General features: G+C 67.7%; 1 protein-coding gene across 2 annotated transcripts in view; it reads left to right on the top strand.

Annotated features, from left to right (window-relative positions):
• Positions 1 to 21,906, top strand: part of TRAPPC9 (trafficking protein particle complex subunit 9) — a 160,854-nt gene that overhangs the window by 110,773 nt on the left and 28,175 nt on the right. For both annotated transcript variants that reach the window (XM_045861310.1, XM_045861309.1), the window contains 2 exons: positions 3,845 to 3,998; positions 11,787 to 11,877. In XM_045861310.1, the coding sequence (XP_045717266.1) occupies positions 3,845 to 3,998; positions 11,787 to 11,877 (245 nt within the window). The remainder of the gene's footprint in view (positions 1 to 3,844; positions 3,999 to 11,786; positions 11,878 to 21,906) is intronic.

The raw sequence follows: 21,906 nt of genomic DNA, 5'->3' as shown, positions 1-21,906 counted from the left end.
CGGGCCCTCTGCGCCTGGGGAGCTCTAGGAGCGCCCGCGGGAGGCCGAGTGGCCCGTGCCCACCTTCCTCACGCACTGTCACCCGCCCGGCCCTGCTCTCGAGGCGGGCGGCGCCCTAGAAACCGGGCAGCGTGTGCTCAGTGCGATGGGCTCCCGGGCACCAGGGGTAGAGGCCGGCAGGGCGGAGGCTGGGCTGAGCCAGCCGGGAGTGACGGATAGTCCTGGCCGCTCCTGTGGGAGGGGGCGGGGCTGACCCGGGGCCTGGGGACAGGGCGGGCAGGTCTGCGTGCCCTGTGGCCGCTGAGACCTGCGGGGCAGAGGGGAGAAGGACTCACGGCCGTGCAGGGGTGGTGGCAGGGAGCAGGGACCGGTGGAGGCGGGCCAGAGGGAGCAGGTGTCTGGGGCGGGGACACTGCTTTCAAGGTGCCTGTGGGAAGGTGTGGCTGTGAGAGCAACAGCAGTGACAGAACTAGGATTTCTGAGAGGCTTGCCCTTTAAGAATGCACTGCCCCAGTGCATCCACAGGTCACCTCCTCTTAGGTGGGGAACGTGCCCACTCACAGGTGACAAGCTGGAGGGTCACGGTGTTGGGACACGCTCCCTGGTCACAGTGCGAGAGCTGCAAGCGGGACTCGGTCTTCCGGCCAGGCCGCAGCGTCCAGTGGGGGCGGCCCAGGCACCTGCTGTGTCCCCCTCCTCCCTGCGGCCCGTCGGGTCACAGAGCCGGGCAGCTGGGCTCGGTCCCACCGTGACCTGAGGGGCTTCGTGCTGCAGGACACAGGGCCGCGTCCGCCTCTGGAGCGCACCCTCGCCCCTCTGCCCCAGGCCCCGGTTCCCCTGGATAGGGAGGATCCAGGCGCCAGCAGGGGTGGCGTTTATGGCGCAGGTGGCTGTGGGGTGGAGCGAGACTGCGAGAGCCAGGTCTGCGGGAAGTGCCGCACGGTGAGGGCCCGTGCCCAGGCTCAGCGGCGGCATGTGTGGGCACAGCGCCGTGGACGGGCGTTCTCCCTGGAGGGTGCCTGCTGTCTTTCCGCGTAACCCGTGTATCTCCACCTGCCTCGGAGACCGGCGGCGCCCACACGCTGCCTGCCTGCCCGCCATCGCGTCCACCCGCGGCTGCTCCGGGAGCTATTTCCGGGAGCCTGAGCCCCGCGGCGGCCTCTGCTTCTGCTGAGCTTGATGGGGGAGACTGCGGGGTCCCTCGCAGACGCAGGTGTCGGGGGCTTCCGCCTGCTTCCCCTGCATCCGTTCCCCCCAGCGAACGGGGAGGGCCCGCCAGAGGTGTTCCCGTTGTCTTCCCTCGTTCTCGCCCTCCCCCCCCCCCCCCGGGGCCTGCGGCTGGCCGCCCGGGGCTCCCTGGCCCTGGGCCCCACCCTCCCAGGCTCCGTGTGGACCTGACCCCCGGCGGCCCCGGCGTGGCCTGCGCCTCGGTTTCCTCGTCTCCTCCATGGAGAGGGCAGGCCCGCTCCAGGGGCTGCCTGTGTGACAGGTGCCAACGCTCACACGCGTTCTCCCCTCTGGTTGCGTTCCCCTCCGAAAATCAGTTTTTACTTACTGGTCTGAGAGAGCGAGGGGGGGGGAGGGGGCGGGAGAGAGCGACGCCACCTGTGGTCCCACTCGCCGATGGCTCGCTGGTCAGTGCTGCTCGCGCCCCGACCAGGGATCCGACCGCAACCCTGGCGTGTGGGGACAGCGCCCTGCCCGGCCGAGCCCCCGCCGGGGCCCGGGTGGTGCCCTCCCCCGCCGCCTTCGTCACGTCCCCCCGCTCTGCGCTCCTGTCTGGTCTGTCTCCTGAAAACGGGCTCCAGCAGTCCTCCCAGCGCGGGCCCAGGCCCGGCTCCGTGACCACCGACGGGGCAAGTGGGGAGGGCGACGGGTGCAGGCGCAGCGAGGCCCCCGCTCACCTCCCCGGCTTTGTCCCTTCCCGTGTCCCCCGTCGGGTCCGAGCAGCACCCAGCGTCCACCGCTGCCCTGGTGCGCTGTCGGCGTGACGGCTGACCGCGCTTCGGGGGGGCGCGAGGGTTTGGGGCCTCAGAACACGGCCTGGTTTTCCTCTTCAGTTAAAAACAATGATAAGGGAGGAATATATATATGTATGTACTTATATATGATGTGTAAGTATATAAATATATTATAGCTCCTATTTATATACTTATATGTATATTATATGTTATGTATTATTTTACATAATATTTCATTTTATTAAGTAACTACTGTATTTTATTATTATCATATATTATATATGTATATATATATTTTACCATAGTTGGTCTATGAGGCTCGAGGAGGAAGGTCTCTCCTGTCGGGGCGTGACCCAGGTGTCGTGTGCCTGCCGCCCTCCTGGCTGCCGGCAGCCCCGTCTCGCTGGGACGCCGGCCGGGGGGTGGGGCTTGCTCCCGCGGGGGCTGGGCTCTGCTGTGCGCGGGCGGGGGCTGGCGTCCTGCCCGGCCTCGCAGACCCCTGGGTGGGCGCCGCTCGCGCTCCGAACCCCCGCTTTCCAGCCGTCAGTCCCCCCCAGTGGAGGTGCAGCGGGACGATGCGCGGGCAGCCCTTCCAGGTCCGACGCCCCGGCCTGTGTTCCGCGGCCGCCGTTGCGACCCCCCCCGGCGAGGTCATCAGCGGCTCAGAGACTGAGTCTCACAATATGGCGTTTTAACAACCAGCGCTTCTTTCTTAATGGACTCTTTAAAAACCCCAGCACCTTTTTTGGTGCCAGCTCTTGACTATTATTGTCACATTTGGCCGTAAAATCAAACACAAAAACTGGCATCCAGTAGCGGCATTAATTTTTATTTAACTCTGACTCATCGAAGACGAACAGAACCGTCGGCGGCAGGAGTGGTGGGGCTGTCGGGGTGGCCGGCAGCACCGGGGGTGCCGGGTGAGGTCGAAGGGCACGCGGCGTCTGCAGCCGGTCCCGCACACGCTCGGGTGAGTGCCTCCCCTCGCCGCCCCCGTCTCCTGTCTGCACCGCTGAAGAGACGGTCGTGGCGGCAGCCGGCCGCGGCGGCAGCCGGCCGCTGTTCGGAGAGCGTCCTGTGTGGCCGGGCACTGTGCCGACCCTGCGGTGGCTCTGCCGCCTGCTGCCCGTCCCCCGGAGAGCTGCCCGTCCCCCGGAGGTTCACGCTGGGGAGCGAGAGGCTGAGCGCCCTGTCTCCTCCGTGCGTGTGCGCTTCTCCCGTTCCCCGTTGTCTCCAGCACCTGCTTCTGTGATCACAGCGGAGCAGTGGGTGCGGCTTCGGAGCGCAGTTGTGGCTGCAGAGCGCCGTGTCGTCCGTGCCCGTGCCGGAGTCGTGCGCTCCCCCAGGGCGCTGACGCCGCAGGGCTGGCCAGGGCCAGGGCTCCTTCCCGCGCCCCCACGGCCTGGGGACCTCCTCCCCAGGCTCAGTCTCCTGGCTGCACTCCCTGGGTGCCGGTCTCTCTCCTGCTCCTTAGAGGGGGTAGCCCCAGGGGCCGGCGCGAGCCCGCTGGGTCTGGCTGGGCCGTCCACCCATTCCCCGGTGCACTCTTGGTCACTGTGCAGGCAGAGCCGGGGCTGCAGGGCCTGGACATGGGAGGCCCCCCCCCCGCCCGTCACCCACCTGTGTGATGCAGATCTGGGGTCCTGGGCCCTCCGAGTCGGGGTCTGAGGCTGCGGCTGCAGCCCTGCTCGGTGCGCGGCACCGGCTCTGCAGCCGGAGCCGCCGCGGGAGTCTGTCATTTCATCTTCTTGGCACGAGTCCCTCGTGAATTACGGTGATGATCCACTACACCGTCTCACACTGGCATGTGGCGGCTCTCCCACCAGCAGCTGAAGGCATCGCCCTCCTGATCAAATCTTTCCTGTGTCTCTCCCTCCTCTCAGGATGGCCATTCAGGTGGACAAGTTCAACTTCGAGAGTTTGCCCGAGTCCCCTGGGGAGAAGGGGCAGTTTGCAAGTTCCAGGCAGCTGGAGGAAGAGCGGCAGGAAGCGCGAGGCCTGGAGATCAACAGCAAGCTGGGCATCCGCTGGCGAATCATATCCTTCCCACGGGGGCCGGGGAGCCTGGTGCGCCCGGCGCGGGCCTTGTGACCCGTGAGGGGGCCCAAGGGGGTGAGCCGTTGCCGCTGGGCCACGGGGAGCTCAGAGACGGCACGGCTGGGAGGGGGCTGAAGACCCCGTGTTCCTCCGAGCCCCTCCCCTCGGCGAGGCTTGCTAGCGAGGTGCTGGTTCACACCGCGGAGGGGCCTCGGGCCACGTGCTCCTTGCACGCGTTGGTGTGCGAGGTGGTGACAGGCTGCGACACCCGCCCCTCAGTGCTGGCTCGAGGAGTTCCGCAAACTGACGGCTGGGCGCAGGCTGCAGGGGTCGGGGCGCAGTCAGACTGTGCGTCTGGGCAGGGCCGGCAGGTTTTCGGGAGGGCGGCTGTGCGAGTGTCGGCGAGGTAGCCTGCTCGGCCCTGGGCTTCAGAGCCGCCCCTGGCTCCGGTGGGCCCTCAGCCGAGAGCCCACGCCCTCTCCTGTCTCTGCGCTCACTCAGCAGTCGCCGCGGGGTGCCGGCCTTGGGCCGGGCGTCATGCTGGGCCCGCAGGGGGCCGCAGGGCAGGACGAGGCCTCTGTGGGCTGTCGGTCGGGGAGGGCGTCCCCTGGGGCCGCCTGCCCTGCAGGGAGCAGGGTGGAGTGCTGTGCTCAGGGCCGGGAGGATCCGAGGGGAGGGATGCTGCTGGGCGGGGCAGTCAGGGAGGCCTTCACGGAGGGGGTGATGTCCACCCAGGGGTGAGAGGACAGCTCGCCCCGAGAACGCCCCTGGGAAGAGGCGACTCTGATGTGGATGCATGTTAACTGTCTTGTTCACACGTTGTCGGTTCTGCTGGGCCGTCTCGGGTCCTGCCAGACTCCCCCTGGGGCCTGGGGAGAGGAGCTGCGGTCTGCAGGCGGCCCAGGTCAGAGGCCGAGGCACGTTCCTTTGTGCAGACTGGAGTGGCTTTGAGGCCGGCAGGCCCGTGTCTCCAAGGAGCTGGTGACAAAGGAGCCCTTTGTGTGCGGGCAGAAGGCTCTGGAAGTGCCTGCTTCCGGAGGGCGGCCCTGCCCCTGCCCCGCGGTGCGAACAGGAGGGGCGGGAGCGAGCGTGCCACCGGCACCCCTCCCAGTGTGCTTGTTTTCCTGGCGGAGCTCCCTTCAACGAGCTTTCCGGGGGTCGGCGAGGTCCTTGCCAAAGTGCCAATGCCCAGCCCCGCGGGTGTCCTGACGAGCGCAGCCGACCCCACCGAGGCCGCGGGCAGGGGCGGGTGTCTGACGAGCACGCAGCCCCTGCCCCGTCTGCAGACCGGTGCAGCCACCGGGCCGTTCTGAGGGTGCGGCGGGGGGAGCTCCAGGCGCCGGCAGCAGACTGGGTCTCGGCCGCCCGGGGATCGAGGCTGCAGATGGAGGGTCTGTGCGGGTGCAGAGGTCCAGACACGTGCATGACTGGGGAGTAGGGTGTGGGGCGGCGAGGTGTCCTCCTGGAGCGCAGGGCCCTGCGTCCCGGGGCGGGTCGGGGGTAGCCGTGCCCCAGCCCCAGTCTCGGCCTCGCACACACGCACTGCCCTCTCTGCCCCCAAGAAGCCCTGCAGGGGCGGCGACTCTCACCGTCAGTTTTCAGCTGGGCTTCCCGAGAGTCTTTGTGCAGGGCTGTCACCCCCGTGCCCCCGGCTGGGGTGACGAGGAGGACGGCTGGAGGGGGGTGCCACCGTGCCGGCGTCTCACTGAGTCTGCCTCCGGCTGGCCCCTCCTCCCAGCCCTTGCACAGAGGTGGGGCCGCCCTGGGTCACCTGGGCCAGCCCTACAGCCTCGCCAGCTGGCTTCTCGCTTGTTCTCAAAGACGCTTCCTGACGGACGGAGCTCTGTCTCCGCCCCCTGTGCAGCAGTCGGCTTTGAGCAGGGCTCCCGGGGCACGGCGTGCCCTGGGGCTCCTGAGCGCGTTGGGAGAACCGGTTTCCCCCCGGGTGACTTTCAGTGCCCACAGCTCCTGTCGTCGTCGTCGGGGCAGCCGAGTCCCTGATCGTCTTGGGGAGAAGGCAGAGTCGCAGGTGGTGTTCGCCCTCAGGGAGCTTGGCGTTCGTCGCCCTTCGTCGCCGTGGGCTGCCACCTGGCTCGGAGGCCGCTCGTCCCGCAGTGCACACGCTCTGCAGCTGCCCGTCGGTGCCGGGAAGCTGCCCTGGCTGTGAGGCCTTCGGCGGGGGAAGGGGGGGAGGTTGGAGGACCCAGATCTCATCGCTGTTTCCCCCTAGAACACATGTGGTGGCAGGCACACCCCAAAATGGCCCCCCAAGGAGTCGGGGTGTGCTTACGGAGAGCGTGGACTGCGGACTTGGCTGGCGCATGAGAATCGGAGAGGACTTTCCCCAGCCTGCCAGCCACTGTCCCAAGTGTGTGTGCGTGCATGTGCACGTGTGCGTGTGCTGCATGTGGTGAGGTGTGTGGTGCATGTGCACACGTGTGCATGCTGTGTGTGGAGCTATGTGTGGTGTGGTGCATGTATGATGTGCAGTGTGTGCCTGTGTGCACCCCATGTGTGGTGAGCTGGGTGTGGTGTGTGCATGTGTGTGTGTGTGCGCGTTGTGTTTGTGCATTGGGGGCACGTGGGGTTTGCACACACTCTGTGCACTTTTGGTGGGACTGAGGTGGGCGTGAGTGTCTCAGATGACACAACCACAGAGCTCCACGGCTGCAGTGTGGCGCTCACGGGACGCCAGGTGCGTTCTGCACAAGTTCTACAGGTTTGCTCACTCGCTTCTTAAAGGGACCCGATGGAGTTCTTTACCCACGTTCCACGGCAGGGAAAGCAGGTCTGGCCGGGATCGCTAACCTGCTGCTGGTCCCCTGGCCGCTGAGTGGCAGAGCTGGGACTCGTGTCGGCTGCCGGCCTGGGGGCCCGTGCTCCGGGCTCTGCGCTGGGAGCAGCGGGGCAGCTGCCGTCCCTGCCCCAGCCGGCAGTGCACCCTCACATTTCAGATACACCTGAGGAGACAGCACCCCGCACGCCCTGCCCCACCCCGCAGGGCGGCCCCCCTCAGCTGCCCCCGTGCTGTCTCAGCCCGAGGAGACCCGCAGCCATGGGGCCCCGGCACACTCCCTGGGAGCTCGTGCACTGCCAGGCATCCGCCGTCCCGTGGGGTCACTGACGCCAGGGGGTGGAGCCGTGATGCTGGCGCCCCTCCCGAGAGGGGAACCCCCGACGATGGCACTCCCCAAGTTCACCACGCAGACTGGAAAGGAGCGTCCCGGGGAGGAGGCCCGTTAATCACTCAGAGCGTCTTCCCATCGGCCGTATTTCTGGTTACGACAGTCTGCTCCTTGATCTGAGCTGAAGTGGGGCCGGGCGGAGTCCCTGCCCCTGTCGCCCCTGCAGAGCCCGCAGGTGGGTGCAGGCAGCCCGCCTTCCTGGGGTGCCGAGGTGCAGCCCCCTCCCCAGCACCCCTCCAGGACGCTCACCTAGCAGCGGCCCGGGACGGTTCCCGGCTTTGCTCAGTAGACCGTGTGCAGCAGCGGGGTGTTCCGAGCCCGGTGCCGGCAGGCCCGGCAGGCCCGGCAGGCTCGGCAGGCTCAGCAGGCTCGGAAGAGCCAGTCTCCCGCAGGGCTGCACGGCCCCGGGGAAGAGCTGACGGAACAGTCGGTGTCTTCTGAAGTGCCGGGGGTCCCGGGACACTTGTCACGTAGACAGGCAGGGTCACCAGTGCGGCTCTGCGGCTTCTAGTGGTCCTCTGAGAACAGCGCAAATGTCCCCAAATACGTCACTGCCAGTGGCCGGGTGGAAAAGGGGAGGGGCGGCGTCTGGCCGTGTTCCAAAGGTTCAGAAGCGAGCATGCGTGGCTCCCGCGACACGCAGGGTAACCGAGACGGCGTGCCTGCGGATGCCTGCGGACAAGAGGGCCCTGCGCAAATACCGGCCGGTTCATTGAATTTAACCGGTAACGGTGGTTGCCTGATCAGATCAGATCCCTGCACAGTAGACCGGGCTTCTTAAAGTAGGGGGGCTCTCACCTTGGGTGGTCTTCTCCTCCTTCTCTCCTGTGCGGCTAGTGCCGGACGTCGCCAACAGGGCCAGCGCTCCGGCCAGGCAGGGGGAGGGCTGGGGCGAATCCGAGAGGCGTTTGGGGAGCACCTGCCGTGTGCCAGGCACAGTGCCGTTGACCAGGGCCCCCACCCGACCCTGCCGGGGCCGGGGCCGCACGCGGTCCTCCGGGCTCTGCCCCGTCAGCTTGCAGAAGCCAGCGGTTCGGAAGGCGGGGCTGCCCGCCCGCTGACTTTGCCGGCCTGAGCAGGGCCGCACGCGGACCCTGGGCACTGCGACTCATCGCCTCCTTGGGCTTGTGACCCGCAGGGGTCGCGAGTGACTCGGCGGGGTCCTTGAGGCAGGGCGTGGCAGGGGTGGGGGCACGTGAAAGGAGTGTGTCAGAAATGGGGGCCCCAGAGGCGGAGGGCGGGCTGGGCCAAGCTGAGCTGGGAACTTGCCCCTGGTTCAGGCGTAGGGGCTTGTCAGTCATCACGTGTGGCAGTATCCGGGAGACTCGCCAAGCCTGGGTCGGCACCAGATGACGGCACAGTCCTCCTACTGCAGGGCCACCGTCTCTGCCCTCCGGGGGCAGGAGCTGTGACTTAGTTGGAAGTGTAGTTGCTTGTCCCAGGGGACCAGAAGGGGCTTCCCAGGGAGGCAGGCTCTTCAGCACCGTGGAGAGCTCCCGGCCGGCTGCCTCTGGGCTGGGGGAAGGAGGCCGCCAAGCTTCTGGCTGGGTCGGGGGGCTGACTGGCATGGCAGCCGGGGCCCCTGAGCCCAGAGGGACCCTCGTGTGTCCTGGCCGCCAGGTGTCCTGTGTCTGAGGGTGGTGTCCAGAGTGTGGGCCCAGGGTCAGCCTGCCTCGCTCCTGCCACACCTAGCTGGGTCGGCTTCCTCAGCGTCCCGTGGGCCCGAGTTCCAGAAGCTCTCGGAGGTGGAAATGCCAGCCTCTGCCTGTCAGGTTCTCCATGTTCAAGTCTACCAGGAGAGCCGTGGGGGTTAAATCGAGGAGGTGCACGTCCCCCAGTCACCACGGGCCTGCCCCGCGGGGAGCCCTGTGGAAATGACCTTCCCGGTAGAAGTGACGGTAGGAAGTGCTGCCGTCGTCACTGCTTATCGGCCTCTTGCCCCAGGCGCCAGGGCCCGTGTATTTGAGAGACACTGCCGGCGGCCGCCCCTGCCACCGTCACTCCGACCCTGTAATCTTGGCTGCAGTGGAGGCTGGTTAGGCAGCTGCCGCGCCGGCGGGCCAGCCAGCTTCGCGTCTGTGTGTTCGGGCTCCGACACAGCCCTGTTTTGGTGGCTTATGGGGCCAAACTCGGGGAGGGGGCCCTGTGGGTGCAGGTAATTAGCTTTATCAGCTTGGCTGTATAATTTTATGGCTCGCACCCGAAAGCAAATGAATACGGACAGATGCCGCTGGCACGGTTTCCAAAGCCCCGGTGCCACTTGGCACCCTTGCGGTGACTCCCACGCCGACTCGCTCCTCTGGCGGGCCGTTTCAGAGCCCCTCGTGCCAGCGTGTCCGTCAGGCGCCGCGCCTGCTCCGCCAGCACCGTGGTGCCGCCCCCCGCGCCCCGCCCCCCGGGGGCCTGGCATGGTGTTTTTACCCAGAGGCGGCAGGATGCCACGTTCGGAAGTCTTCATTTCCTGCAAGGAAGTGGGCAGGTGATGTGGGCCCCCCAGCCGCACCGGAGGGGGGCCGGCTGGGGCTGCGGAGCTCGGGCGGGCCCCCCTCGGCCTCTGCTCCGGGGTGGGGCTCTCGGAGGACAGAGCGGGGCTTGCTCCTCCGCGACTGGCCAGGGCCCAGCAGTGTCCTGCTCCCCGTTCAGAGGGAGGCCCTCCCAGCCCATGGGTGCGGGACCCGAGGCTCCCGTCGGGGAGCGGCGGACTTCCGGGAGCGGCCGGGGGCTGCCCTTTGCTCAGAGCACGCTGTTTGCACAGGTGACGCCACCTGGGCGCTGAGGGGGGGCAGGAAACGGTAGCTCCGGCCACCATGACAGCTGCCTGGGAGTCAGGGAGCCCGCCGCAGACAACCACGGACGCCCCGGCGCCCGTGCTCGGGGAGGGGGTGTGAAGGCACCTGCAGTCCTAACAGAGAAGCCTCTCGCCCCCCATCCTGCAGAAAACGGGCCTGGGCGCCCCTCCTCCCGCCCGCCAGCCTGCGACCCTGGGGGCAGGCCGGGTGGGAGAGGGCAGGGGAGACGCGGGCAGGGAGGTGGCCTCTGTCCTGGAGCTTGGTGTGGCCAGAGCTCATCTCGTCTCCAGCAAGGCCCAGCCTGTGCACGCCCCTTTCCTGGTCCGCCAGTCGCCGGCTGTGCACCACCCCCGGGTGGCGGGAGGGCTTGGCGGGTGTTTCTCCTGAGAAGAGGGGCTGGGGCCCCTTCTGGCGTGGCGGGGAGAGCCTCGGGGAGGGTCCCCAGGCCCTGGTCCTGCCCTGCCTGCGAGGTCACCGGTGCCCACCGTGACTGAGGCCGGGGCAGCGCTGTGCAGGCCGTCTCCGAGCGCCCACGCCACCCGGACACCAGGGCTCCTGCCAGCCTCCCCGCCGTGCTGGCTCCCCGTGAGGAAACTGGGACCTGATTTCTCAGAGACCGTGGGGCCGAGGGGTGCCGGGTCCCCACGGCTGCTCAGCGCCGGCCTCCCTTGGAGGCCTCAGCCGGGCTGCCTGTGGGTGACACCTGCTTCTGGCGACGCCCCTGCCGGGGCACGTTGCTGTTAAGCCCACTTTACAGAGGGTGAAACTGAGACCTGGAGAGCTGAAGTGAGTCAGCCGTGCCCACCAGCGGTGGCACCAAGACTCACAGCTGGGCCCAGAGTCTCCAGACGCCCCTGCCGCCCCCACCCCGCCCTGTTCAGCTGCCACGTGGCAGTGAGAGGAGCCAGCTTTGGCCCTGCCCTCCTCCCCCTGCGGGGCTTCCCCGGACATGGCCGGCCGGTCGGCGAGGCGGTGCAGTCGCCCGTTTCCGTAGTCTCAGCTTCGCCGAGAAGTACGCCTCCCAAGTTCAAGGCTCACACCTGGTTGTTCCAGTGTGCCGTGTGCTCCCCCCGCCCCCGTCTCGTTTCAGACCCACTGTGTGTGCGTGGGATGGGGTTAGCCTGCCAGAGCAGAGAGGAGGGCCCGCCCTCGCTCCCCGGTTGCTGAGAATGTCAGGAGCTGCCTTGTCCCCTGTTGGCTGTGACTTGAGTGTGGTGGCCTCCTTCGTGCGGGCGCAGGAACCGCGGTGGCTGTTGCCCACTGGTGTCTGGGGGAGTCCGTTGGCTGCGTTTCTGAGCCTGATTTCTTTGTCCGCTGCTACCTGGCGGGAGTCGGCACGAGCTCCTCCGCGGGGGCCCCCCGTCACTGAGCCCACCCGTGAGCTGTGTGTCATACCACAGGAAGGAGAACGCGGCACACAGGAAGCCGGCGGGGAACCGGCGCGTGTCCAGGGACGCACTCGGTGGCACTGGACCGGGAGCCACGGTTGGGGGCTTTATTCAGGAACCCCCCCCACCGCCCCCGCCGTGTTCTTCGCCCCCCCAGCAGGAACAGCTGTCGGGTTCAAGTGGTTTCACTGGACCCGGTGCATCGCGGTGGCTCCAGGGACCAGTGCTCGGGTGGGAGGAGATGGGCCCCGTCTTCTGCACACGCGGGGGATGTGTGACGGCTGGTTAGACCACCGCGGGAGCTGAGGGGGGCTCGTCTCCGCTGTGGGTGGTTTCCCTCCTGGGAGTCTGTCTAGAAACTCCTGGAACCCCTGCGCCTGTCCCGGGGGCCCAGCAGGAGCCGAGTTTTCCTTGACCGAGGCCCACCCCTCCCTGAAGCGCACGGGCGAGGCGAGCGTGGAAGGCCTGCTGAGCCAGCTGGTCCTGGAGCACCTGCAGCTGGCCCCCCTGCAGTGGGGTGAGTACGGCCCTCTCCCTCCGGCGCCGGCCACCGCGGGGCCTCGCGCCGGCCTCCGCGTCTCCCCGGAGCTCCGCACCTCAGCGCGGACTTGCGGAAGGGTTCGGGGCCCCCAGACACAGACGGGGGGTGGGCAATGGGCACCCCGGGTTCCAGGGGCCGTGGAACCCTCCGTCCTTCATGGTGACACCTGACCACGTCCTTATGGGCGTGTCTTCTGCAGACGTTTCTGGACTTCAGGTGATGGGGTGGTGGGAGGTGGCAAGGGTGTGGTCGCCTCCTTCCTCTCACTCCGCTCGGGGCGGAGCTCTGACAGCCTCCCGTGGGCCGGCGAGCTGGGGTGCACGTTCGGTGAGCACGCCAGCCGGCTCGGCGCTCGGCCCCGAGAGAGTGTGCACGGTCAGCACTCGGGGCGGCGTGCGGGCCGTGGGCTCTCCCGGGCACCGCTCCGGTAGCAGGCGGAAGTGTTTTGCTGAGACACAAGCTAAACGTAGTGTTTTGTGACGTGGGGGGCTTTGTTGCTTGACCACGTCACTCGTTTGGGGACAGACGGGAACAGTCTGTTTTCCTCACGTGGAAGCCCCGTGGGTCAGCCTCTGGTCTTCCCCCGGAGACAGGGAGAGCTGGCGTCCTGCAGACATGCCTGAGAACTGCCCCGAGGGGCCCGAGGGGGGGAGAGCAGACCTCCGCCAACTCTCTCCCGGCGCCCCTGACGCTGCCCGGCGGCCCTCCCCGGGCCCACCGCTGTTCCCGCAGGGGCAGGGGAAGGCCGTCCTTCCACTCCTTCCGTGGAGCCCCCCCCCCCCCACACACACACTGGACCCGCCCGAGTCGGGGGAAGGGGACGGGCTGCTGCAGAGGCTGTCGCTGGGGCGCCGGCCCAGCTTCCGCACTGGGTTGGAATGTCCTAGGTCAGGGCTCCCTGAGCACAGCCAGTCACTGCCCAGGTGTGGGCAGCCGGGGAGGGGCAGCACCCAGAGCCCCTGCCCCCTGCCCCCGGGGCTCCGGTGGGCCTCGGGGAGGGAGCGGACCCTGTGAGAGAAGTGAAGCAACGCTCCTGTGAGTGCATCGTGTGTGCGCATCCGCGCCCGCGGGTGAGCCCGGAGGCCCCTGGCTGGGTGCACCCCGGGCCGCCTGGCGGTTCTCAGAGTCCGTGTCGGGCAGCTGCCCTGGGGACACGTGTCACGCGCCCACCACGTGCTGGCGGGTGGCGCGGGCCTGCGTCGCCGTGCCCCGGAGAAGACGGGTGACTTGTGAGGATCTCCGGCCTGCGTGCGCAGGGAGGCCTGGGGGGGGCCGGGCGCCCGCCCCGCGGTGGTGTCATGCCGAGGATGTGCTGCCGGAACGGTGGGGGCGTGTTCCCGCTCGGCCCTCCCGGTCGAGGAGGCTGGCACCGCGTCTGGCCTCCCCCCGGCGCCCACCTTCACACTCGGGGTTGTGTTCCACCTCGGACTGGACCCGCCGTCTGGTCCGGGGTGCGTCAGCCAGAGGCGCGGCTGGTTTAAGGCTCTCGAGCTGCTGTGTCACAGGGCCGGTGACTGTTGGCGGCGACGCGGGTGTTGTGGGAGCCGTGGTGAGCACGGTCGCCGGGCAGAGGCCGCGAGAGGCCGGGCAGCCTGGCCTGCCTCTCCCTCTCGTCTCACCTGGCACCACAGCCCGCAGGCCAGGGCCGCCCGGGCAGGCTGTCGCCGCAGGAGATTCCCTTTTCCCTGTGGCCGGGCGATGCCCCGTCACGCGGGTGCGGCCGTGCGCAGACACGGCGGCTGCTTCCGGACTTGGCGGCTGGGACTGGTGCGGCCGTGGACACGGGGGCGCACGCGCCTTCTCAGGTTGGTGTTTCCGTCCTTTGGGTGAGCGCTCGGAACACGGTAGTTCTTTTTTTTTATTTTATTTTAATGAGATAATCTTTTTTTTTAAGATTTTATTTATTTATTTTTAGAGAGAGAAGGGAGGGAGAAAGAATGAGAGAGAGAAACATCAATGTGTTGCTGGGGGTCATGGCCTGCAACCCAGGCATGTGCCCTGACTGGGAATCGAACCTGCGACACTGGAATATGGTAGTTCTGCGTCTAGTTCCTGAAGTGCCGCCACGTTGTTTCCCATGCCCCCCTCCCCCGCTGCAGTCCGCAGCACCGCCCCCAGCAGGTGGGGCTCCCCGTCCCCACCTCCTCGCACGCCCCCACCTCCTCGCCTGCGCCTGGCACGGCCGGTCTGGTGGCAGGTGCGAGCTGGAGCCTCGGTGTGGCTCTGGTGTCCATTTATCTGGGGACGGGTGATGCTGGGCGTCTTCTCTCGCACCTGTTGGTCCGCGGTGTTTTCCTTGGAAAAGTGTCCGTTCAGATCTCAGTTTTTAATGGGATTGTTTGGGGTTTTTTTTTGCTATTGAGTTGTGTGAGTTTTTAATACGTTTTGGTTAGCAACCCTGCGTCAGACGTGATGTGCGGATGTTTCCTCCCACTCCGAGAGTTGCCTTTGAACTCCGCTGACCGCCCCCTTCGCCGCGCAGAGCTGTGCGCTCCGACACAGCGCCGCTCACCGTTCACTGTGCCGCTTGTGTTTCGGCGTCAGATCCAAGACAGTCGTCGCCAAGACCTGCGCCAAGGAGCCGGTCCCCCACGTTTTCTTCCGGGAGTTTTATGGTTTCAGGTGCTAACATTCCGGCCTTTAGAACATTTTTAAGTTAATTTTTAGTTCTGGGGAAAGACTGTGGCCGAGTTTCGTTTTCCCGAGTGTGGCTCTCCAGCTCTCTCAGCACGGCTCAGTGGGCCTCGCTAGGCGCCTGCTGTCTCGCCCTGCAAACCCAGGCAGGCTGCACCGCTGGGGGGGACAGATGGGCGGGGAGGGGGTGGCTGCAGAGCCCAGTGTGCTCCCCGGCAGTCTGTCTGTCTGGAGGGCTGTTTCCAGCCGTTGCCGTAGCAACCAGGTCAGGGGGACTCATGGGGCTAAGCGGTTTGCCACGCTGCTCTGAGTGGCCCGCTGCTGTGCCTCCTGCTACCTTCTGCGGCCGCTGACGCTGCCCTCTCAGAGCCTCCCGCGCACACCCGTGCCTGCCCGTGCTTTCTCCCTCGGCGTCCGGGGAGCCCGGACTCGGGGCTGGCTGCGTTTTGAGAAGACACTTTCAGTGCACACTCTCCAAAGAAGCACCGTGAGTTTGAGACCCGTGAGGACGAGGGCGGCGCCCACCTAGGAGGCCGTGGCCACGTGGTGACCTGGGTTTGGACGGCCCCCTGCCCCGCCTCGGAGAGGATGACACACCCGCACTCCTGAGGGGTGCGGCTCGGCGACCTGTCGAAGTCTCCACGCGCTCCGCCCAGCCCGCGCCGGTCCGAGGGGTTCTCGTTACTCTCCCTTTCTCCCACGTTCGGACACAGGTTCAGGAGTCGCCGTCCCCTCAGGCCACGTGGAGTGTGCAGATTCCTTGGTGGGTGGAGTTTTCCATTCACGCAGCACGGGCTAGCTGCTGACCACCTCGTCTGCCCCAGGCGCTGTCCTAGGTGCTGGGGACCCAAACATAAGTGAAACTTGATTCCTGATGGTGAGGCGCTCCCGGTGCGATGTGGGCGGGGACCACTCAATCCCTGGACCCCCCACACCCAGCCTGGCATGCACGGTGGGAGCTCGTGCTCTTGGTGTCCCGGGAGCAGAGGCGAGAGGCCTGGGAGAGCGTTAAGCCCTGGAGAGCGAGGCGCCGTTGCGACACGTGTGTGGCGGGGTGCAGAGCCACTCCGCACCTGGCTCGGCCAGGCTCCTCCTGCGCGTGCCACCCCCCTGGGGGCGGGGAGTCCTGCTCTGAAATGCCCCTCCCCTGCCCCAGTCCTGCAGCCAGGCATTCCTCTGTCTGCTTTGCAAAGGTGAACATGCACGGTCTCGCTGCGAAACAGAGGTCTTGTGAGAGGCTGGGCGGCATCCCCTCCCCCCAGCCCAGCTGCCGCCCCAGGTCCCGCTCTGTCTGCAGACCCCGGCCCTGTCTCCTCAGCGGCAGCACATGAGCACCTTCTGCCACCTCCCCTCCCTTAACCACCCCCCTGGACCTCCTTCGGTGCCAGCACCCAACGGTGGTGTGCCCCTAACTCGGCGCAGGCGCAGGCGCTTTGGGCCGCTCCGGGGCCGCAGCTCTTGCTACACTGTCGTCCCTGTGGTCCCTGTCGTCACTGTCATCCCTCACTGCCGTCACTTGTCGCAGCGAGGGCCCCGGTGCGCTCGGTGGGGACTCGCTGCTCGGAGGCAAGAGCGCGTGTCGCCCTCGGACGCCCCGTCCAAGGGCCTGGCAGAGAAGATTCTCGGGTGCCAGCCTCGCACACGGAGCCGGGGGCGAGCAGGCGCCCAGGGCCTCTGGCAGGGGAGCTGGCCCCGGGGTGGGGGGGGACAGCCCGCTGGCCGCGTGTCCACAGCCAGCCCACCTCACTGACTGGTGCTTCCACTTAGCGTTCAATCCAACCATCTTCCCAGGGGCAAGATGAGCCCAGTGGCCTTTGGTGGGAGCCTTTGGGAGTGGCTGCTGAGAAGGGGTGCAGGCGGAGCCCCGGGGCCCTGGCCTCAGGCAGGTCAGGGCCTCCCTCCAGTGGGCCTCGCTCGCAGGCTCTTGCGTCGGAGCCGCCCACACCCTCGCAGGGGCTGGGAGCCGCGGGAAGCTCCCAGGTCTGGATGCAGAAGCTCTGGCTTCCACTTGTGGGTCTGAGCGACCCAGGGTGCGTCCGTCATTCTGCCTCCGAGTGCTCGCCCAGTGCTCCCGCCCTCAGCTGGGCTGGGTGTGGAGCGAGGGGCCACGTTCAGGGGGCCGTGACCATGAGACAGACTCAGGGCCAAGAGCATGTGGTGATGTGGATGGACAGGACCTCCCAGGTCCCCTCCTCTCGCACAGGGTTGTGTGTGGGGACTGACCCTGTCTCCTTCCTTCTGGGCGTGGCCAGCGTCACGCAGGGGAAGCGGTTGGCCCCGCTGTGCCTCGCGTGCACTTTGGTGTCTTGCCCATGTGGTTGGGGACGCACCGAGGAAGCACAGGGCCAGTGCTTGAGGGGACCTGGAGTCCAGCCGTTCGGTTGCTTCGGGAGGAAGAGAGGCTGGGAAGCGTGTGTGGGTCGGCGCAGGCTGCGGCGCTCAGCGCTCTGGGCGAAAGGACTCCCGCCCACGTGAGCATTTGGGAGCGGAAGTGCCCCTAACTAGGCCTGGCCTCCGCCCCTTTGAAGCCAGGCCTTGAGCTTGGCTGGCGACTTCAAAGACCCGGCCGCCTGCCCTTTCTCAGACGGCTGCCGACAGTGTCCTTCTCACCAAGGCCCTTCGCCGGGGACGCGTCACGGGCTGCTCAGCCTCGTGCAACAGCTGGAAAAAAACAGCCGGGGAGCCTCTTGCTCAGGGACGGCCGTCTCAGCCAAGGACGGGCCCTTGAGCTGGCAGCAGGCGCGTCAGGCCTCGCGTGGCAGCAGAAAGCAGGCGACCCCGGCGGGGCGGGGAGTGCCGGCACCGCCCTCCTGCACAGCCTCAGCAGGGCAGGGGAGGGCAGCTCTGGGCCGAGGGCCCTGGGCCTCCTCGCAGCCGAGCTGTGGGCACTCACTCCCCGTGGTGCGGGGTCTCAGTCTCTGGCCTGCGGACGGGCTGTGGCCCCGACCTTGGTGGGCACAGGGACACTCAGGACCTCGTGCCCACGGCTCCCGCTGGGACGGACCAGCGAGTGAGTGTGTGGTTGCACCTCACTCAGCGCAGAGGGGGGAGGGGAAGTCAGGGGCCACCAGCGTGCCCTGCGCGGGAGCGGCCGTCCCCCCCTCTGCCTCCAGAGCCCTGTGGCTGGCGCACAAGGCCCAGGGTCTGGCCGGCCTGCGCTTGCTCTCGGCTCCAGGAGGATGTGGCCTTTCCCCTAGAAAACCCTGTGGACCAGGTCACCGCTCGCGCACAGCGCCGCCGCGGACGGGGGCCGGTCACTCCTGTGTCTGCTCGCTCGGCCGGCGTTGCTCCATGTGCTGTGTGCACCAGCCGCGTGCCGGGGCTGGGGGCGGAGACTCCCGCCCCCCCCCCCCCCCCCGGCGCACATCCTCACAGCCACAGGCACGCACCTCTGCGTACTGTGTGTGTGTGGGGGGTGCGTTTTCCTGGGGCTGGGGGCCGTAGTTCTCCCCAGATGTTGGAAGCGTTCTGTGGGTCACCCTCTTGAAGACGCCCAAAGGCCGTGTCGTCCCCCCCCGCTTCTGTGCTCCATCCGGGCAGACAGACTTCATTGGTCCCTCAAGGCACAGCTCAGCCGTCACCCCTGCTGCGGCACTGACCTCCGTGCCCCCTCCAGCGCGCTCCCCCAGATCTCTGCCTGTGGCTCAGCCCCCACGCGGCCGCCCCGTGCTGTCTGGGGTCCAGGCCCTGGCCGGGATCTCCTCTGTCCCTGGACGCCGACTCGGGGCGGGAGGGCGGGGGCCGCAGGCAGGACCGGCCCTGCTGCCAGCGCGTCACTCGCTCGCTGGCTCGCGGGCCTTCCCTGTCCGGGTGCGGGCCCCGCCGGGCTGTCGGCGGCAGGAAGCATCCCGTTCCCGGCTTTCTGAAGCTGCGGCATGCTGTCACCCACATGCCTCTTCTATTTCTGGAAGCACGAACTTCATTATGCAGAAGCTCGGTTTGCTTAGTAAGCAGTGGGAGCCGGCTCTAACCAACCGTCTCTGTGGGTCATTAGGACAGCGGACGACACCGATGGCCGCTTCCAAAAGCGGAAGCACAGGGTGGGCTGGGCGCCGGGCAGGGAGCGGCCCGAGGGCCTCAGGGCCGCCCTCGGGTCACCCCGCCGCCCGAAGTGGGTGTGTCTGGGGTTCCGGGGCCAGGCGTCGGGGGTGGGGCGGCGGACCTGAGGGACCCAGGGCCCTAGCCCCCGAGGGGCTCCAGGCCCACCGGCTCGGTGTGGGTGCGGCTGGGATGGCTCGAGGGTGGAGAAGGGTCGACGGGGAGTATTCCCGGGAGAAGCAGCGTGTGTGTGTGTGTGTGGGAGTGGGGGCAGGAGCAGGGGCAGAGCTTCCTGTGTGGAAACAGACGGGAAGGCTTCTCCGAGCAGCCGGCAGCCTGAGCCCAGGCCGGGGCGCGGGCCGGTGGGAGGGGCAGCGTGTACACGGCCGAGTGTGCAGACCGTGCTGGGCTCCACGCCGCTCACCGGCTCCGGTCCAGTCTGCGCAGAACCACTGTTGCTTCTCCAGTGCACGGTGCGCCCCCGTGCCGGGTTCTGGCTCCGGCAGGTGGAGACGGAGGAGCCGCTGCTGAGATGGTGGGGGGCCACGCTCGCCCCCTCCCGCCAGCGCTCCTCTCCCTCCCGCGCAGTCCCCCGCCTCCCCACACGCGGGACAGCAGCGGGCAGAGGAGACGCTAGCCAGCCGCAAAGTCCCGCAGGCCTCGGAGAGGGGTGGTTCGTGAGCCCCTCACGCGGGGCGGGGCGTGGGCGAGGTTGGCCACACGGGAGCGGCCCGCAGAGGGCAAGCGCAGGGGCCCCTATTGAGAAGGTCGGGAGTGCGGGAAACGCTCTGGGACCGCTGGCTGAGCCGGGTCTCCACCTGGGCCTGCAGCATGGGTGACCCCGTCGTCGTGGCAAGGGGTCGGGTCTGAGGCCCGAGCTGAAGTGACCTGGCGAGATGCCGGTGCTGGGGCGCAGACCCCGCCAGGGCTCCAGAGCTGAGCCCCGGGCACCCCACCTCCCCAGGGCCCTCAGTCGCACATAGCCTGGGGGTTCAAACAGGAGCCCGCCCCAGACTCCGGGGAGGACAGACCCTGAGCTGCTCCCCCTCCCCCCGCAGCCTTCACGTTCCTGCAGCTGGGCTCTTGGGGCCTACCTCCTTTGTTGGTTTGCCTTTGCACCCCGGGGCCCAGCCCCTGGTTACGAGGGAACCGGGCAGGCCCTACCGTCTTGCAGGCGTGTTTGTGGAGGAAGCAGAGCCCCCCCTCCTGGAACCCTGGACAAATAGTGGTTTAATGATTGATGCGTCTGCCCCAGGAGCGCCCTGCCCGGGTGTGCGAAGGCGACCAGTCGCACACAGAAAGGGGCCACAGCGCTCTTCCAGAGGCCGGGCTGCCAGCAGGCTGCTGTCGCTTGCAGGGGCAGCTGGAGGGCTGCCAGCAGGCTGCTGTCGCTTGCAGGGGCAGCTGGAGGGCTGCGCACTTCCTGGGGTGGATCCCCGGTGCCCCAGTGCCGGCCTCAGCGCCCCGGGCAGCAGCAGGTCTTCTGAGGGGTCCAGCAGGTCTTCTGAGGGGTCCGGCCAGGACAGAGGAGCCCCTCAGAGCAGCACTCGGTGGGGTTGTGCTGTGAGCCCCGCCCCATGCTGGGCGCTCCCCTTGAGGCCGCTGCTGTGATCGCCGGGACCCTTGTCACCCCACCAAAGCTCAGAGGGGCCGTTGCCCTCTCCAGAGCCGCATGGCCAGGAGGAGGAGGAGCCGGAGGAGTCTGGGTGCTCATCCAGGCTGCCCTGCACGGGGGGCATTGTGCCAGGTGGTCCCACACACCCTCCTCCCCCCACAGGGAGGGCAGACGAGGCCCCGAGGGTTGGGTCCTGCCAGGGTGAAGCAGGAAGGGCCCCAGCCCAGACCTGACTCCGCCCCGAGCTCTCAACTCCTTTCCAGAACCCAGAGCGTCGTCGGTGGCACCATCTGTGTTCCGAGGCTCGGGGACAAAGCTGGCCCTGTTGGTTCTGACTCAGAGAGAACGTGACGATGGCGGCTCTGGATGTTCCGGAGCCTGTGGGGGGGGGGGAGGCGGGGAATGTGCGCGCGTGCTGGGGGAGCGCAGCCCGCGGCCGTCGGGGCACGGCGCGGCCTCAGTGCGCGCTGCGAGGGTCTGATCCGCGGGGAGGGGAGGGGGGGGAGGGAGTGTTCCGCTGCGGAGCGCCCAGAGACAGAGCACGCGCAGATGTGTCCGTTTCCCTGCTTTCGTTGGGCTACTCCGATGACCCTTGTCGTAGGACCGTTTGCCCTGAGAACGAAGACAAAACAAAACTAAGTAATAAACAGAACACCAAATAATACTTGCATTTGCATACTTATTAGGTAATTATGCATTTGTCATATGCACGTGTGGCTACACAGTAATTATATGTGATTACAGTGATTGCGTGTGGTACACGCGACGTGGGAATGTTAAGCGTTTGCATATCCATTCACGAGTGAGGAGGACAGGACTGAAACGGGCCCTTCGCCCAGTCTCCAAAGTCACCCCCGTGCTGGGGCCAGCAGCTCCGCCAGGAGGCGCCCTGTGCCTCGAGGGGTTGCCGCCCCAGCTGCCCAGCGTGAGCCCCTCACACTGCGCTCTGCCTTCTGCCGCTGACCCCTTGGGCTGCACCCACCCGGTCCTGGTGCTAGACCATGGCCAACCCAGAAGGAGACAGGTGCTCGTCTAGGCTGCCCTGTACGGCCAGCCTCACGGGCGGCCCATCTCCCGCAACCCGAAGCGCAGAAGCGGACCTCGCCCGCTGGGAGGTCCGTGGCTGGGGGCCTGCTGGCTCCCCCCACCCAGCTGTCTGTGAGCGCGCCTGCCTGTGCTCCGAGCTCAGGGCCTCGGGGGGACTGGCACCAGGCTGCCCCTGCCCGCCCCTCCGGCTGGTGGGCAGGCAGACTCCGAACGCCTCCCCCCGCCCCCCCCCGCCCTTTCCAAAGTGGAGGGGAGATCGGGAAGGGGCTTCCAGGGGCACCCCACCCCCTCCACCCCTCACCCCACTCGGCCAGGGCTGTGGAGGGGAAGCCGCCTGCTGGTCCTGTGCACCCTTCCTGCTGCGGCGACATGTGGCCAGGTGCCTCGCCTGGGGACGCTGGCGGGCACAGGCTGTGACAGGCAGGCGTGTGGGCGGGGCCCTCCCTGGACGGGGGTGGTGGTCCCTGCGCCGGCGGGACAGGAGACGTCTCCTGCCAGCCTCGCTGTCACTTCGGACCGAGAGCACCTCACCAGCAGCCCGGACCCGGAAGCGACGCCGGGCCGGCAGGCGGAGGGCACACGTGAGCACTGGGAAGAAGGCACGCCCGGCCAGCGGGGGCGGGGCGCTCCGGGGGGGGGGGGGCGGCGGCCCTGAGCACGGCGGCAGCCCT

This window comes from Phyllostomus hastatus, unplaced genomic scaffold, assembly GCF_019186645.2.
Source record: "Phyllostomus hastatus isolate PE091 unplaced genomic scaffold, TTU_PhHast_1.1 phas_scaffold_21, whole genome shotgun sequence".
In the NCBI taxonomy this organism is placed as follows: Eukaryota; Metazoa; Chordata; class Mammalia; order Chiroptera; family Phyllostomidae; genus Phyllostomus; species Phyllostomus hastatus.
The sequence above is the reverse complement of the archived record's forward strand: the minus strand, read 5'-3'. Positions and strand labels throughout refer to the sequence as shown.